The following is a 15433-nucleotide window of genomic DNA, read 5'->3' on the forward strand; positions in this document are numbered from 1 at the left end:
AATGGTTCAGGAGCTCCTGGGGGTGGGCAGCAGTGGGCGGAGCTGTGGGGAAATGTGATAGGAGCTACAGTGGGCAGATCACCTTTGTAACAATAAAGCCTTTTCCTATGTAAAAATAAAGAATTTGCCTGCAGTGCACCCCTCAAAAGGGGCTTGGCCTTGCTGTAAGGGGCGTGGCCTTGCTGCAATGGGCATGGTCTTGCAGGAAAAGACTACCTTATACCCCAGTTTTGCAAAATGCACACCCATACATTGGCCACCACAGGAAAAATAAAAATCCTGATTCATACTCCTTACATTATTTATCAATTTTTATCCTTATAGTAATGCCCCTTACACAATATGCCACACACCATAATGCCCATTACACATTATGCCACACACTGTAATGCCCATTACACATTATGCCACACTCCTTAATGCCCATTACACATTATGCCAGACACCATAATGCCCATTACACAATGAAACACCATAATGCCCATTACACAATTTGTCACACAATTTATCACTTATTACACAATATGCCACACACTGTAATGCCCATTACACATTATGCCACACACCGTAATGCCCATTACACAATATGCCACACACAGTTATGCCCCACACACAATAATGCCCCTTACAAATGATGCCCCACAGTAAGGCTTCTAATTACTTTTAAATTACCTGCTCATTGTCAGGGTCTCATGCTCATTGTCAAGGGTTCCATGCTTGCTGCGAGGGGTCTCATGTTTGTTGCCAAGGAGTTTCCTACTCAAAGGGCTTTCCTACTTATTGCCAAGTTTCCCTGTTTGCTGCCAGGGGTCTCATACTTATTGCCAAGGGGTTTCCCTGCTCACTGCCAGGGGTATCATGCTTATTGTCAAGGGGTTTCCCTGCTTGCTGCCAGGTGTCTCATGGTTGTTGCCAAGAGGTTTCCTACTCATTGCCAAGGGCTTTCCTGCTCATTGCCAAGGGGTTTCCCTCTTTGCTGCCAGGGGTCTCATGCTCATTGCCAAGAGGTTTCCCTGCTCACTGCCAGGGGTATCATGCTCATTGCCAAGGGGTTTACCTGTTCGCTGCCAGGGGTCTCATGCTCATTTCCAAGGCACTTCTTGTTTGTTGCCAAGGGTTTCATTCCCACTGCTGGGGGTCTCATGCTCATTGCCAAGAAGTTTGTTGCTTGTTACCAAGGGTTTCATTCCTGCTGCCGATGTCTCATACACATTGTAAAGGGGTCTCCTGCTCATAGCCAAGGGGTTTCCCTGCTCACTGCCAGGGGTCTCATGCTCATTGCCAAGGGGTTTCTTGCTTGTTACCAAGGGTTTTATTCCCACTGACAGGGCTCTCATGCTCGATACCAAGGGGTTTACTGCTCATTTCCAAGGGGATTCTCTTCTCTACAGAGAGCACAGTGGGCTGTGGGGGGCTGCATTTTTATGAAGCCCCCATAGTGGCTTGGATGCACCATTGACTGTGGGGGAGCCCATTGTGTTAAAAAAAAGTCCACCCAAAATAGCCACCACGGAGCAGGAGACAGGTGCTAGATACCCTACTTGACCTCTAGCATCTGTCTCCTGCTCCGCAGTGGCCATTTTGGGTGGGTTTATTTACACTGCAGCAGCACCCTGTGGTCCCAAGCTGCTACAGGGGCTATTTCTATGCAACCTGGGCATCTGCCGGCACCCGACCAACCACATAAAAAAAATCCTTTCAGCGACGACGGCCAGGATGTTCCGGAATGCCATTCCTGGTGACTTCATTTTTCACCAGACCTTCAGGAACGGTGTTCTGGAGCATTCTGACAGAAATGGAGGTGGGAAGACAAAAAATATTGTGTACCCAAAATCTTTGGAACAGCAACATTGGTAACAGAAGTTTAAACCCATCTCACAATGTAAAAGTGATTATAAAACTGAACACATAGGTAAGCTGGGGATCAGGGCTACTGGCGATACCCCCTCCCCCGGGGGAAAAAAAGACACTGGGCAGCCACCTCATGGGTGTGTTGGAAGAGTTGCTAATTATTGTTAAAATGTTGACAGTTACATCTAACTCATTGACAACTTAAGAACATGAAGAATTAAACTCAGGCAACGCGGGGAACTTCAGCTAGTATAATATAAGCAAGTACTATCATTCATATTTCTGCTGATCATTCTAAACTACAACTAGAAATACAATAATGAATTACAAACAAGTGTTTTTTAAAATATCTGTATATTGATCTACTGTATATTAAGATCATGAGAATGACAAAGTTTACCAAGTATCAATGAGCAGAGAGAATTCAGCTAGGACAACAAATGATGGGAGGAAGAACCCATCACAGATATCTTGTAACTGGTGCATAGTACCATTCCACATTATACCCAACGAAAACTCACTTTTGCAGTAACTAGACAGTACGTGACAATTTCGTTTCTTTTCATACCGTTTTTCTCTGTAGCACCAGATAAAGGCAATCAATCCACTTATCAACAATCCTACTGCTATTCCAATAGCAATATACGTTGTTTCCATTTCATTTCCGTATGTTGCTGCTAAAATGACATGTTCACATCTTTCCCCTGTATAGCCGTATGAGCATCTAAAAGCACAGAACAGAGGTCTAAATAATATGCTGGTTGCATACTGTAGTTTAATCTGCTCTATTATACTTGCTGTACAGTGCTCTGTTATTATGATGTCATTTCAAACACAGCCCAAAAGTGATATAATAGAGAGAATAGCGTTATGAAGGGGGAACACAATACAGTTACATTAATCCATCGGAAAGCTCTGTATACACAATATTCTATCATATAGAGAACACAAATGTTGCTCTTGTTTGTCATTTTAGTATCATTCGGCATCATTGCAGAAACTGTTTTTTAGATATATTTTTTTAAGAGATTAGAATCTAATCTACTATAATAGAAATTATATGACGTTACAAGCACATCAAGATACCTAAATGGTGTGCCCTGTTTGTTTGAGCCTATATACTCTTACTATCCTGAGCTGTGCTCCTAGCTATTTTAGTATGCTGCCATTTGTCTCTTCACCAGACATTATTCAATTTATACAAACCTCTTATCTATTTACTTACTCAACATCAGTAGTCTCCAATGAATTTACCTACGCTTACCTCATCCAACAAATTTAAATGTCAGCAAGCCAAAAGGTATTGGCTGAAGTCATTGTTGAGAATTTCATAAACTGTGTTATTTAACTGATTTAGTTGTCCTATTTTATCTCAAAATGAGGTCATGATGTGCTCATCTGGCTTTTGTTTTGTTGAAAGTATACAAACCTCATAATACTCATTTGATTTATTATATTATTTCATATTTTTATTATTTAACCTTTAAAATGACTTTGGCTTTATATGATGTCATCTGTTTCAGTTAATATATAATATAAAAGCATGTGTGTTTACCATGCTTAACATCAAGATCGTGGGGGTGGCAGACGGCGATGGCATGGGAATGGCGGACAGACGTTAATAGACTGAGGAACAGTACTTGATGATAGAAGTGACTCCTGCTGACCAGTGCACCCCTTCTTTGTAATATACGGCGGTACTGTGTTATTTTTGTTGTACAGATAGCCACCGTCCAATTAAATACCCGGTTTCTTTAAACCATAAAAAAAAACCAAATGGGAACATCCATATTATGGACAATCTTCTCTAAACTCCATCCCAAAATCTTCTAAAACTTAATTTATTTTTTGTGAAAATGACTTACATTTTATATAAACAATCTCTAAGGAATACTGCATAAATATGGGTGAACACACCTAGTAGCATACACATTTATAATGGTCACATGGTAGCTATATGACTTCTATTACATATCATCCACCCACATGATAGAAGAGAGGAATGTAAACTATGCAGATACACTCCTCTGACCTGTGCCGACACAAAAGGATCAATGACACTAAAAGTGACACAGAAATGCAGTAAGTAATCCCTGGGAAGGACTGTCTGTAGGGGATGTATTCAGCATCCCAGCGGTCAGGATGCCGGTGGACATGTAACTGACGCCGGAATACCGACACCACTCAGGTGATCGGCGCCAGATCACCGATATCCTGAAGGTGAGTATTGGGGTTCAGGGTTAGGGTTAGGTCCCCGGGGGAGGGGAGAGGGTTAGGCACTAAGGGGGATGGTTAGCTATAGTTGCCAACCCCCGAGGGTTAGCCATATCCACCACCCCTTAATGGTTAGAGTTAGGGTAGGGGACAGGGGAGGGTAAAAATACTTACCCTGTCTGCTGTCGGGATCTTCAGTGTCAGGTTGCCGCTGTTGGTCCCAACTGCCGGTATTTGGTATGTATTCCATCTGTAGCTGTGTGTTATGATCACTGTCATTGTATATGATATGGACATATTTTTATCTTGCTCTGTAAATGATAAATATATGCAAAGCCCCTGTGGCATTGTGTGAAGATAATATATTGTAAAAGTACAAATCCACGGGCTGAGTTCTTAGTTATTACACAGCTCATGGAATTCCAAATACAGTTTTAAAATCCTTTTCTAGTGGGCTGTATGTTAGTCTATAATACAAGTATGGGCTCTAGTAATGTAAACCCATTTTACACAAATCTAGAAAATGCAGAATAAGAATAAAAGAAATAATTGCTACAGCACTGGGTTATGTAAAAAAGTATAACATACAAATGTGTCCTCATACACCTGTGGGCATATTCAATAGGTCACTGGATTTTTGCAGCAAAAATTTACATAGCCCTCGCAAGCAAATTTGAATTACTGCAGGTATGTCAATGAATAGCTTGTCGTAGGTTATAATTACTATTCTTTTGTATAGTATATGACATACAGTACCTGCATATTGGGGTGTCAACAGCTTTATGAAAAACACAGACCCCATTAATGCAAAAGCTGGAGTATTCTTCCTGGCACGGAAACTCCCTTTGAGTCATGTTTTCCAATTCCCTATCTAATGAAATAGGAAACATCAGTAAAATAGTGCTTGTAATGTTTCATACTTTTTCTTCTCTTTTATCTTCAAAAAGATTACTTTTATTTTCATTTATTTTATCCTTTATGCGGTATATATACTAAACAGTGAAATTCAAATTAGTTGATTATCAGTGGATTTGACCAATAACAGCAATATATGCAAATACAAGGCAAGCCTGATGTAGCATTTATTACTATTACTGTTTTAAACTCAGCAGTCAAAGCTGTCGAGGATCTGTGAAAACCCGCTATTTAGTAAATATAACCTTATGTATACCTCCCAACATACGGACCCTCTAATGCGGGACTGTCTTCCAGGCGCACCAGGAAAGGGGGCGTGGTCTATGAAAAAGGACGTGGCTTCGTGGGAATGTTGCGATCACGAGCCATGCCTCTTATTTTCATCACTGCTGGGGCATAGCCAGCGCTCTGGGAGCTGCTGGAATGCCCCCAGATCCTCTGGCTCCTGTGAATAGACGCTGCGCGCATGCACCGCTAAGCAGAGCAGTGAGTGACAGGAGCCTCCCAACTGCACCCCGCCCCCCCTCCCACCTCCACCACCACTGGACACTGTGGCCTGCGGGTGGGACAGCGGTACGGTCCCAAGAGAACGGGACTGTCCCGCGAAAATTGGGACAGTTGGGAGGTATGCCTTATGGCTAAGCATTTATAATTGTCTACTCATAAAGAAAACTTGCCACTAAAGTTTGGTAAAGTGATGTTTGTAGTTTTTAATGAAATGTGTGTGTTTAGTGTAGGCCATCTGTGTACAATATAACTATTTATAGGTAATCAGGTTTAACAGATCTCTATGATGGTATTTCTGAGATAGAAAACAAAATATATATTTCTGAATAACGCAAATACTGCACAGTTGAAAACAATATAAATATTACTGACATCATTTTATACTGAGCTCAGACTACTCAATCCCCGCATACATATCGCTGGTTTCTTTGAAGCGGAGCTTTTTAAGCTTACTCCATCTGAGCTGAAGTATTCACTATAACACAGTCCTAAGAAAGTATGCTTTAAAGGTGCCCATACATTAGTGCGATTTTGGCGGATTTCATCTGATTTTGACACATCAGGCTGATAAATCAGATGAAAAGTGGAAAATCGCATGTGTTTTACCTCATCGGATCGGAGCCCTTAGATCGCAAGTATAGCACTATAGATTAATTGGAATCGTATGCCATACGGTGCACATCGTGAGTATTTTTGTACCTGCGATATATTGCATGCGATGTGTCGCATGAGTCACTTAACTCGCATTTCTCTGGACACTCCCACCTACACAGCAGCAGCTTGATTTAATTTCATGCAATATATTGCATGTAAAAATAGTACATAAAGTACCAAATCGTATGGAAGGACTCCTGGGAAGCTGCCGGGGGAGTTCAAGGGAAATCGCATGTGACTGGAAGGTCTGATAAGTCCTACTAGTGAATGGCCAGCTTAAAAGATTGTTTTAGTAAATGTAAAAAAAATGATAAAGCAAAGTAGGACATTCCTTAACACACAAACACACCCTATATAGTAATTATTTGTGAGGAGCCAGTTAACCCAACAGCATGTTGTTTGGACTGTGTGAGTAAACTGGACCACAAAACACATATATAACATAAAAATTCAACCAAAACTTTACAACCAGTGTGCCACAAATGAAAAATGGACGTGATGGAAAACATGAGGGTGTAGTTTGTCTAATGTGGGTGTGGTCTTATAGGCAATGAAACATTAAAAATGTAATGTTGTAGAGTTACTGTCAATAACATCTACCTGCCCCATCTGATTTGTATTCAATGCAGAGACTATTCCTGCGACCTCTATATAGAATTAATTTTTAATTACTATATGATACTGTACTTCCTAGTGACTGATATACAATACAGTGAGGTATCTAGGGACCACATACAATATAGGAAGCACCTTAATGACTAATCTACAATACAGAGAACATCTTAATAAATATTATACAATACACAGAACATTATTGTGACCTCCATACAATAGAGTGAGTATCTTTATAACTTCTATACAATACAGATAACATCTTCATAATCAATATACAAAGCAGAAAGCATTTATAAACAATATACATTCAGAGAAGATTCTAGTAAAAACAACATAATACAGAGTGTAAATACTGTCTTGGCCCAACTTGGCTCCTGGTACTGGTCCATTCAATCATAGTAACTGGGCCCCTGAGGTATCATATGAACAGATAAGCACGGCCTTATTGTGCCATTTACATCAAGTGGGTAGGACAAAGTATATGCTTATATATATTACCTGTGTCAATACACACACAAGCCCAAACACTGTTACTTATCACCATATAGGTAAGTGATCTCCTTGATGCACAGTTCTCCAGGGAACTTCACATATCTTAGGAGCTTCCAAGGCACGAGTTTATAACATGAAAGATTACAGTTTCCGTAAAATATAATTACTTCTGAAACCTCATTGATTTAGATTTATTATTTAAACCTGCTAATGGATCTTCAACCCTGCTCAACCCCACAACGAAAAATCCTGGTGCCACCAGAATTTTAAAGTAACATTTCATTAATAAAGTTAATCAATAAATATTGTTTAAAAAAAAAAAAATTATAGTGGATTGTACAAAGTAAATATTTGCTTTCCCTTTTTCCTAATGGGAATACCCTACTTCCTGAGAATTTGGGCCTTTAGTTTAATACCAGGATTATGTCAATGAGTCTATATGTTTCTCAATAAGATTTGTCTGATTGTGAATTGGAACTTCCTCATTTTAGACACAAAAGATAAGGGAATATTTAAAAAAATACCTTTTGTCAAACTTCTTTCATTATCTTCTGCTGAAGGGGGAGTGGAAGGTTCTTCACTTAACACGGTCATCACTGCTTATTTTGAATTCAAAGAGAAACACACATGTATCACATTTAGGGGTATATGCAATTGCGGTCGAATTCCCGAAATTGTCGAAAAACTGGACTTTTTCGCCCAAAAAAAAAAAATCGACAATGCAATTCAGTACTTTCCGTCAAAAAAACGGACTTTCAAAATTCGACTTTTTGAAATTCGACATTTGTCAAATTCGACATTTCTGCAATGGTACAAATGCAGCAATTCGCCAAAAGTATATTCAATTGAAGTTTGGAAATTCGACAACAGTGCTTTGAGACAGTAAATTCGTCATTTTCAATTCGCCACACTTTGGTGGGGGAATCTAATAAAAAAAATTTAAAACATGTTTTTTTTGGTGTTTTTTTTATTGGTAATAGCATATCTATTTATATTAGAAGGGATTAGGTAATTGGTTTGTCTATTTTGGAGGCACAAGTATTATTTATATATTTTTACAAATATTTTTTTTTTTAAATGGAATGGTAAAATCCCGAAAAAAAATGGCGTGGGGTCCCCCCTCCAAAGCATAACCAGCCTCGGGCTCTTCGAGCCGCCCCTGGTTCTAAAAATCCGGGGGGGGGAAATGACAGGGGATCCCCCGTATTTTTAAAACCAGCACCGGGCTCTGCGCCTGGTGCTGGTGCAAAAAATACGGGGGACAAAAAGCGTAGGGGTCCCCCGTATTTTTTACACCAGCATCGGGCTCCACTAGCTGGACAGATAATGCCACAGCCGGGGGTCACTTTTATACAGCGCCCTGCGGCCGTGGCATTAAATATCCAACTAGTCACCCCTGGCCGGGGTACCCTGGGGGAGTGGGGACCCCTTCAATCAAGGGGTCCCCCCCCAGCCACCCAAGGGCCAGGGGTGAAGCCCGAGGCTGTCCCCCCCATCCAAGGGCTGCGGATGGGGGCTGATAGCCTTGAGAAATTTGAAAGAATATTGTTTTTTTCCGGGGGTACTACAAGTCCAAGCAAGCCTCCCCCGCAAGCTGGTACTTGGAGAACCACAAGTACCAGCATGCGGTAGAAAAACGAGCCCGCTGGTACCTTTAGTTCTACTGGAAAAAAAATACCCAAATAAAAACAGGACACGCACACCGTGAGAGTAAAACTTTATTACACACATGTCGACACACACATACTTACCTATGTTCACACGCCGACCTCTGTCCACTTGTCCAAGTAGAATCCACGTGTACCTGTGAATAAAATTATACTCACCTCAATCCAGTGTCCAGATTATAATCCTCGTACTTGGCAAAACAACAAAACGAACACCCGGACCAAACGGACTGAAAGGGGTCCCATGTTTACACATGGGACCCCTTTCCACGAATGCCGGGACCCCACGTGATTGCTGTCACAGAAGGTCCCTTCAGCCAATCAGGAAGCGCTACTTCGTGGCACTCACCTGATTGGCTGTATGCGCGTCTGCTGTCAGACAGCGCATCGCACAGCTCCCTCCATTAGTTTCAATGGTGGGAACTTTGCGGGTAGCGGTGGGGTTACCCGCGGTCAGCCGCTGACCGTGGGTGACCTCACCGCTGACACAAAGTTCCCACCATTGAATATAATGGAGAGGCTTTGCGATGCGCTGTCTGACAGCTCAGACGCACATACAGCCAATCAGCAGAGTGCCAGGACGTTGCGCTCGCTGATTGGCTGAAGAGACCTTTCTGTGACAGCAGTCACGGGGGGGCGGGTCTCTGCATTCGGGGAAAGGGGTCCCATGTGTAAACATGGGACCCCTTTCAGTCCGTTTGGTTCGGGTGTTCGGTTTTTTTTTTTGCCAAGTACGAGGATTATTTTAAAAGATCCGGACACTGGATTGAGGTGAGTATAATTTTTTTCACAGGTACCCCGGATTCTTCAGTGACGAGGGGGGCGTGGCAGTCGGCGGGTCAACATAGGTAAGTATGTATGTGTCGGCATGTATGTAATAAAGTTTTACTTTCACGGTGTGTGTCTCCTGTTTTTATTTGAGTATTTTTTTTGCAGTAGAACTACAGGTACCAGCGGGCCTGTTTTTCTCCCGCATGCTGGTACTTGTGGTTCTCCAAGTACCAGCTTGCGGGGAGGCTTGCTGGGACTTGTAGTACTACTGGAAAAAACAATATTCTTTCAAATTTCTCAAGGCTATCAGCCCCCCATCCGCAGCCCTTGGATGGGGGGGACAGCCTTGGGCTTCACCCCTGGCCCTTGGGTTGCTGGGGGGGACCCCTTGATTGAAGGGGTCCCCACTCCCCCAGGGTACCCCAGCCAGGGGTGACTAGTTGGATATTTAATGCCACGGCCGCAGGGCGCTGTATAAAAGTGACCCCCGGCTATGGCATTATCTGTCCAGCTAGTGGAGCCCGATGCTGGTGTAAAAAATACGGGGGACCCCTACTCTTTTTGTCCCCCGTATTTTTTGCACCAGCACCAGGCGCAGAGCCCGGTGCTGGTTTTAAAAATACGGGGGATCCCCTGTCATTTTTCCCCCCGGATTTTTAGAACCAGGACCGGCTCGAAGAGCCCGAGGCTGGTTATGCTTTGGAGGGGGGACCCCACGCAAATTTTTTGGGTTTTTTCCCGCTTTTTCCCGTTTTTAAAAAATCGGATCAAAATCCGTCAAATCGGCCGTTTTTCGACAGCGGGACCGTCGAATCCGTTTTTTATTGAATATGGTAAATTTCGGCACCCACTTGCCGGAATTTGACGGTCGAATTGTGTCGAATTAAAAAACGGGCAAAAAATTGCCGCGATTCGCCGCTAATTGTATATACCCCTTAGACTTTCACATTATTATTATTATTATTATTATTATTATAGTGGTATATGTATAATTAGAATTCTTCAATGTGAAGCATCTTCGATGGTGCAAAATTGTTCACTGGCTAATGGAAGGAGTTAGACAGATCAACTGTGCAGAATATGACAGTGCACTGACTTTTTCTACCAATTTGCAGCAAAATAAAAGGTAGGGAAAGTGTATTGTGCCAATCTCCATAATACCTACGCTTTGCTGCTTTTCTCAGGGTGTCAGTGTGAGGGGTGTGTGTGGTCATGCAACTGACACGATCACAACGAAAGCTCCTCCCTTTGTCGATCACAAGTGCTGTCCCGCATCAGCCTAGTGCTGATAAGCAACATCATGGGTTCTGGCTGGGTGACCCCAATGTGCTTGCCTGAGATCTTGAATAACTGAGAAATCTCATTGAAAGGGAACTGCACATACAGGAACATGTAAGTGTGCACAGCGCCATCCTCAGGTGGGTTTATGTATTAGGTGACTAGCAATGAACAGTTCAGCTTTTTATCGTTTAGTAAGTGCCCATAATGCACCGCTGCCATAGCCAGCCATGACAGAAGAGTTATATACAGAAGCCAAAGGAGCCAATGAGAAATCTCTGCCTTTGAATACATGTAAGAGAAGCACAAATAACCTGTTTTTAAGTGAAAAAAGGGGCCAACACACCACTTCATATGTTTGCAACATACTGTAACTGAGGAATAAACACACTAGTGTCATAAGTACTACCATGTATCTGAGATTTGGATGTGTCCAGACAACATTCTGCTGTGGACAGCCACTGATACCAATACAGGAACAAGAAGTAACGTTAGAGAAATCGGAAAATTGTTTACAGAAATATAAAATGATTTACGTCCTTATTTACTAATACAATTCTAAAGGAAATTAATACTTGTACCATAGCAAAAGACATAACTTCTAAATTGCAGTGTAATTGAAGGGGTAAAATTGGAACCTACCTGTCAGTAATGAGAACAGAAAACATAAAACCATTGTGAAGCTCTCCTCAGTGTCAGTCTGAAGTATTAATAGAATGTTCAGGTGAAGTATCATCCCTGTCCCAGCCATTTATATAGAACAATGGGGTATATTTACTAAGGTCCCGATTTTGACCGAGATGCCGTTTTTTCATCAAAGTGTCATCTCGGTAATTTACTAAGCAATAATCACGGCAGTGATGAGGGCATTCGTAATTTTTTGGAAGTCCAAGAAAAAAATTACGAATGAATACACCATCGGTCAAAATGCGGCTGTTTAAGTATGAATCTCGGTAATTTACTAAGAAGTGCAAAGCAAAAAAAAAAAAACACTGCCGTGAAAAATTACAACTCGTAAAAAAGTGCTAAAAAAAACAGACCTGCTTTTTTAATCCGTGATTGTATAGGCATGCAGGGATCCATGAGATCCGTGCATGTATATCAGTGGGAAGGGGTGGGAAAGTGGTTATTTTCTTAAAAAAAATTGCGTGGGGTCCCCCCTCCTAAGCATAACCAGCCTCGGGCTCTTTGAGCCGATCCTGGTTGCAGAAATATGGGGGAAAAATTGACAGGGGTTCCCCCATATTTAAGCAACCAGCATCGGGCTCTGCGCCTGGTCCTGGTTCCAAAAATACGGGGGACAAAAAGAGTAGGGGTCCCCCGTATTTTTAAAACCAGCACCGGGCTCCACTAGCTGGACAGATAATGCCACAGCCGGGGGTCACTTTTATATAGTGCCCTGCGGCCATGGCATCAAATATCCAACTAGTCACCCCTGGCCGGGGTACCCTGGGGGAGTGGGGACTGGGGACCCCTTCAATCAAGGGGTCCCCCCCCCCAGCCACCCAAGGGCCAGGGGTGAAGCCTGAGGCTGTCCCCCCCATCCAATTGGCTGCGGATGGGGGGCTGATAGCCTTTTGTGAAAATGAACAGATATTGTTTTTAGTAGCAGTACTACAAGGCCCAGCAAGCCTCCCCCGCATGCTGATACTTGGAGAACCACAAGTACCAGCATGCGGTGGAAAAACTGGCCCCCTGGTACCTGTAGTACTACTACTAAAAAAATACCCAAAAAAAGACAATACACACACACCTTGAAAGTAAAGTTTTATTACATGCATCCACACAAACATACATACATACTTACCTTATGTTCACACGAGGGTCGGTCCTCTTCTCCAGTAGAATCCAAGGGGTACCTGTTGAATAAATTCTACTCACCAGCTCCAGGGTCCCAGGCTCCTCGTAGCATCCATTTGTAATCCACGTACGTGAATAAAATAAAAAAACGGAGAGCCGAGCCACGCACTGAAAGGGGACCCATGTTTGCACATGGGCCCCCTTTCCCCGAATGCCAGAAACCCACTCTGACTGATGTCTAAGTGGGTTTCTTCAGCCAATCAGGGAGCGCTACGTTGTAGCACCCTCCTGATCGGCTGTGTGCTCCTGTACTGTCTGACAGGCGGCACACGGCAGTGTTACAATGTAGCGCCTATGCGCTCCATTGTAACCAATAGTGGGAACTTTGTAGTCAGCGGTTGACCGAAAGTGACCTCACCGCTGACCACAAAGTTCCCACCATTTGTTACAATGGAGCGCATAGGCGCTACATTGTAACACTGCCGTGTGCCGCCTGTCAGACAGTACAGGAGCACACAGCCGATCAGGAGGGTGCTACAACGTAGCGCTCCCTGATTGGCTGAAGAAACCCACTTAGACATCAGTCAGAGTGGGTTTCTGGCATTCGGGGAAAGGGGGCCCATGTGAAAACATGGGTCCCCTTTCAGTGCGTGGCTCGGCTCTCCGTTTTTTTATTTTATTCAAGTACGTGGATTACAAATGGATGCTACGAGGAGCCTGGGACCCTGGAGCTGGTGAGTAGAATTTATTCAACAGGTACCCCTTGGATTCTACTGGAGAAGAGGACCGACCCTCGTGTGAACATAAGGTAAGTATGTATGTATGTTTGTGTGGATGTATGTAATAAATCTTTACTTTCAAGGTGTGTGTGTCTTGTCTTTTTTTGGGTATTTTTTTAGTAGTAGTACTACAGGTACCAGCGGGCCCGTTTTTCCGTCGCATGCTGGTACTTGTGGTTCTCCAAGTACCAGCATGCGGGGGAGGCTTGCTGGGCCTTGTAGTACTGCTACTAAAAACAATATCTTTTCATTTTCACAAAAGGCTATCAGCCCCCCATCCGCAGCCAATTGGATGGGGGGGACAGACTAGTTGGATTTTTGATGCCACGGCCGCAGGGCACTATATAAAAGTGACCCCCGGCTGTGGCATTATCTGTCCAGCTAGTGGAGCCCGGTGCTGGTTTTAAAAATACGGGGGACCCCTACGCTTTTTCCCCCCGTATTTTTGGAACCAGGACCAGGCGCAGAGCCCGATGCTGGTTGCTTAAATATGGGGGAACCCATGTCATTTTTTTCCCCATATTTCTGCAACCAGGATCGGCTCAAAGAGCCCGAGGCTGGTTATGCTTAGGCCCCTCCTAAGCATAACCCACGCAATTTTTTTTAAAGTTTTACAGTGTTTATTTAAAAAAAAAAAAAAATGAACCCCAGCACGGATCACACAGATCCGGCCGAGATTCATTGTGATAAAGTCGGCAGTGTTTTGCTAATCACTGCCGTAAAAAACGGGGGGAAAAAACGAATGACATCGACATCGGAACAAATGAAAAATCCGAATACGACAGCTTAGTAAATTAGGCGTAATAAATTCAAAAAGTTGCAGTTTTACACTTTCGATGTCATTCGTGATTGAACTTTGACCTTTTTCCGAAAATTACGAATGTTAGTAAATATACCCCAATGAGTCAGCTGTCTTTTCAAACCAGTCACAACTGTCCATACTTAGGCACCTGCTACAAAACTTCCTGCGGTCATACACTTAACTACTGAAATAACTTGATCTGTCAAGAAGCAATGAAGCACCTCCATTTTCAAACCAGTGGGTGTACTGAAACCTGCCAGGAATGTGTACAGTGCTTTCTCTTTTTTTTTTAAATGTATAAATATTTGTTGTATGTCAGACATCAAAGAGTGTCATCCAGGAACATGGTCCACTCAGTTTTGGTATGGTTTCTGCTAAACAATTCTTCACATAGAGTAAAAAATACCAACTTTCTCCCATGGAGTAGATTGATTACTGACATTTATAAATATCAATATAAATATTCAGAGAAATAAGAAGGGAAATCGCACACACTTTTAATTCAAAACACGGGAGCCAGGTCTCAAAACATTATAATGTAGAAGTCCATCCTCTAATCCACAGGAGTTCTACACGAGCAGGGCCCTCTTCCCTCATGTGCTTACCCGTTTCTTACTTTTATAATCTTCAGCTGCACCAAATCCAGCAGTCTTCTGCCACCTGATACTTATTCCAGTGTCATCTGCTGATGTAGCTATGTTTATTTACCCTGTACTTGTCCTATATTGTTGTCAACTGTAAGTTGCTGTTTTCCTGTTTGATTATTTGTTTATGTACTCTGTAATTGGGCGCTGCGGAACCCTTGTGGCGCCATATAAATAAAGGATAATAATAATAATAATAATAATAATAAGGTGGAAGGACCAGCACAACCATAAGTAATCCAAAAAGTTTAATAGAGCATCAAAGACAGTGAACACGCTACATCTTCAGCATATAAGTAATATTTTACGTATTCATATTATTACAGGCAGCAGCATCAAATAGCGTAAGACATTCCTACCATCATTGTGACAGCAGTTTCGATGAGAGAGGCTAAACAGACAACCAGACAACGTAATCATCTCACCTGCGTGAAGTGGGATATT

At 42.6% G+C, this 15433-nt stretch overlaps 1 protein-coding gene across 1 annotated transcript; it reads right to left on the bottom strand.

Moving 5' to 3' along the window:
* Positions 1-2247: 2247 nt before the first annotated feature.
* Positions 2248-7842, bottom strand: EPGN (epithelial mitogen). The gene is made up of 3 exons (XM_063955574.1): positions 7773-7842; positions 4822-4936; positions 2248-2575 (listed from the first exon to the last, which is right to left on the bottom strand). The coding sequence occupies exons 1-3, from the start codon at positions 7840-7842 to the stop codon at positions 2248-2250; spliced, it is 513 nt and encodes a 170-aa protein (XP_063811644.1).
* Positions 7843-15433: the final 7591 nt, after the last annotated feature.

This window comes from Pseudophryne corroboree, chromosome 1 (assembly GCF_028390025.1).
Source record: "Pseudophryne corroboree isolate aPseCor3 chromosome 1, aPseCor3.hap2, whole genome shotgun sequence".
NCBI lineage: Eukaryota > Metazoa > Chordata > Amphibia > Anura > Myobatrachidae > Pseudophryne > Pseudophryne corroboree.

What these genes read in the sequence shown, in the direction of transcription:
- EPGN (XM_063955574.1), bottom strand. Translation starts at nt 7,842, where the DNA reads ATGACCGTGTTAAGTGAAGAACCTTCCACTCCCCCTTCAGCAGAAGAT. An exon ending in TGAAAGAAGTTTGACAAAAG is followed by an intron (nt 4,937 to 7,772) that starts GTATTTTTTTAA and finishes CTATTTCATTAG; the next exon opens with ATAGGGAATTGGAAAACATG. An exon ending in GTTGACACCCCAATATGCAG is followed by an intron (nt 2,576 to 4,821) that starts GTACTGTATGTC and finishes CTGTGCTTTTAG; the next exon opens with ATGCTCATACGGCTATACAG.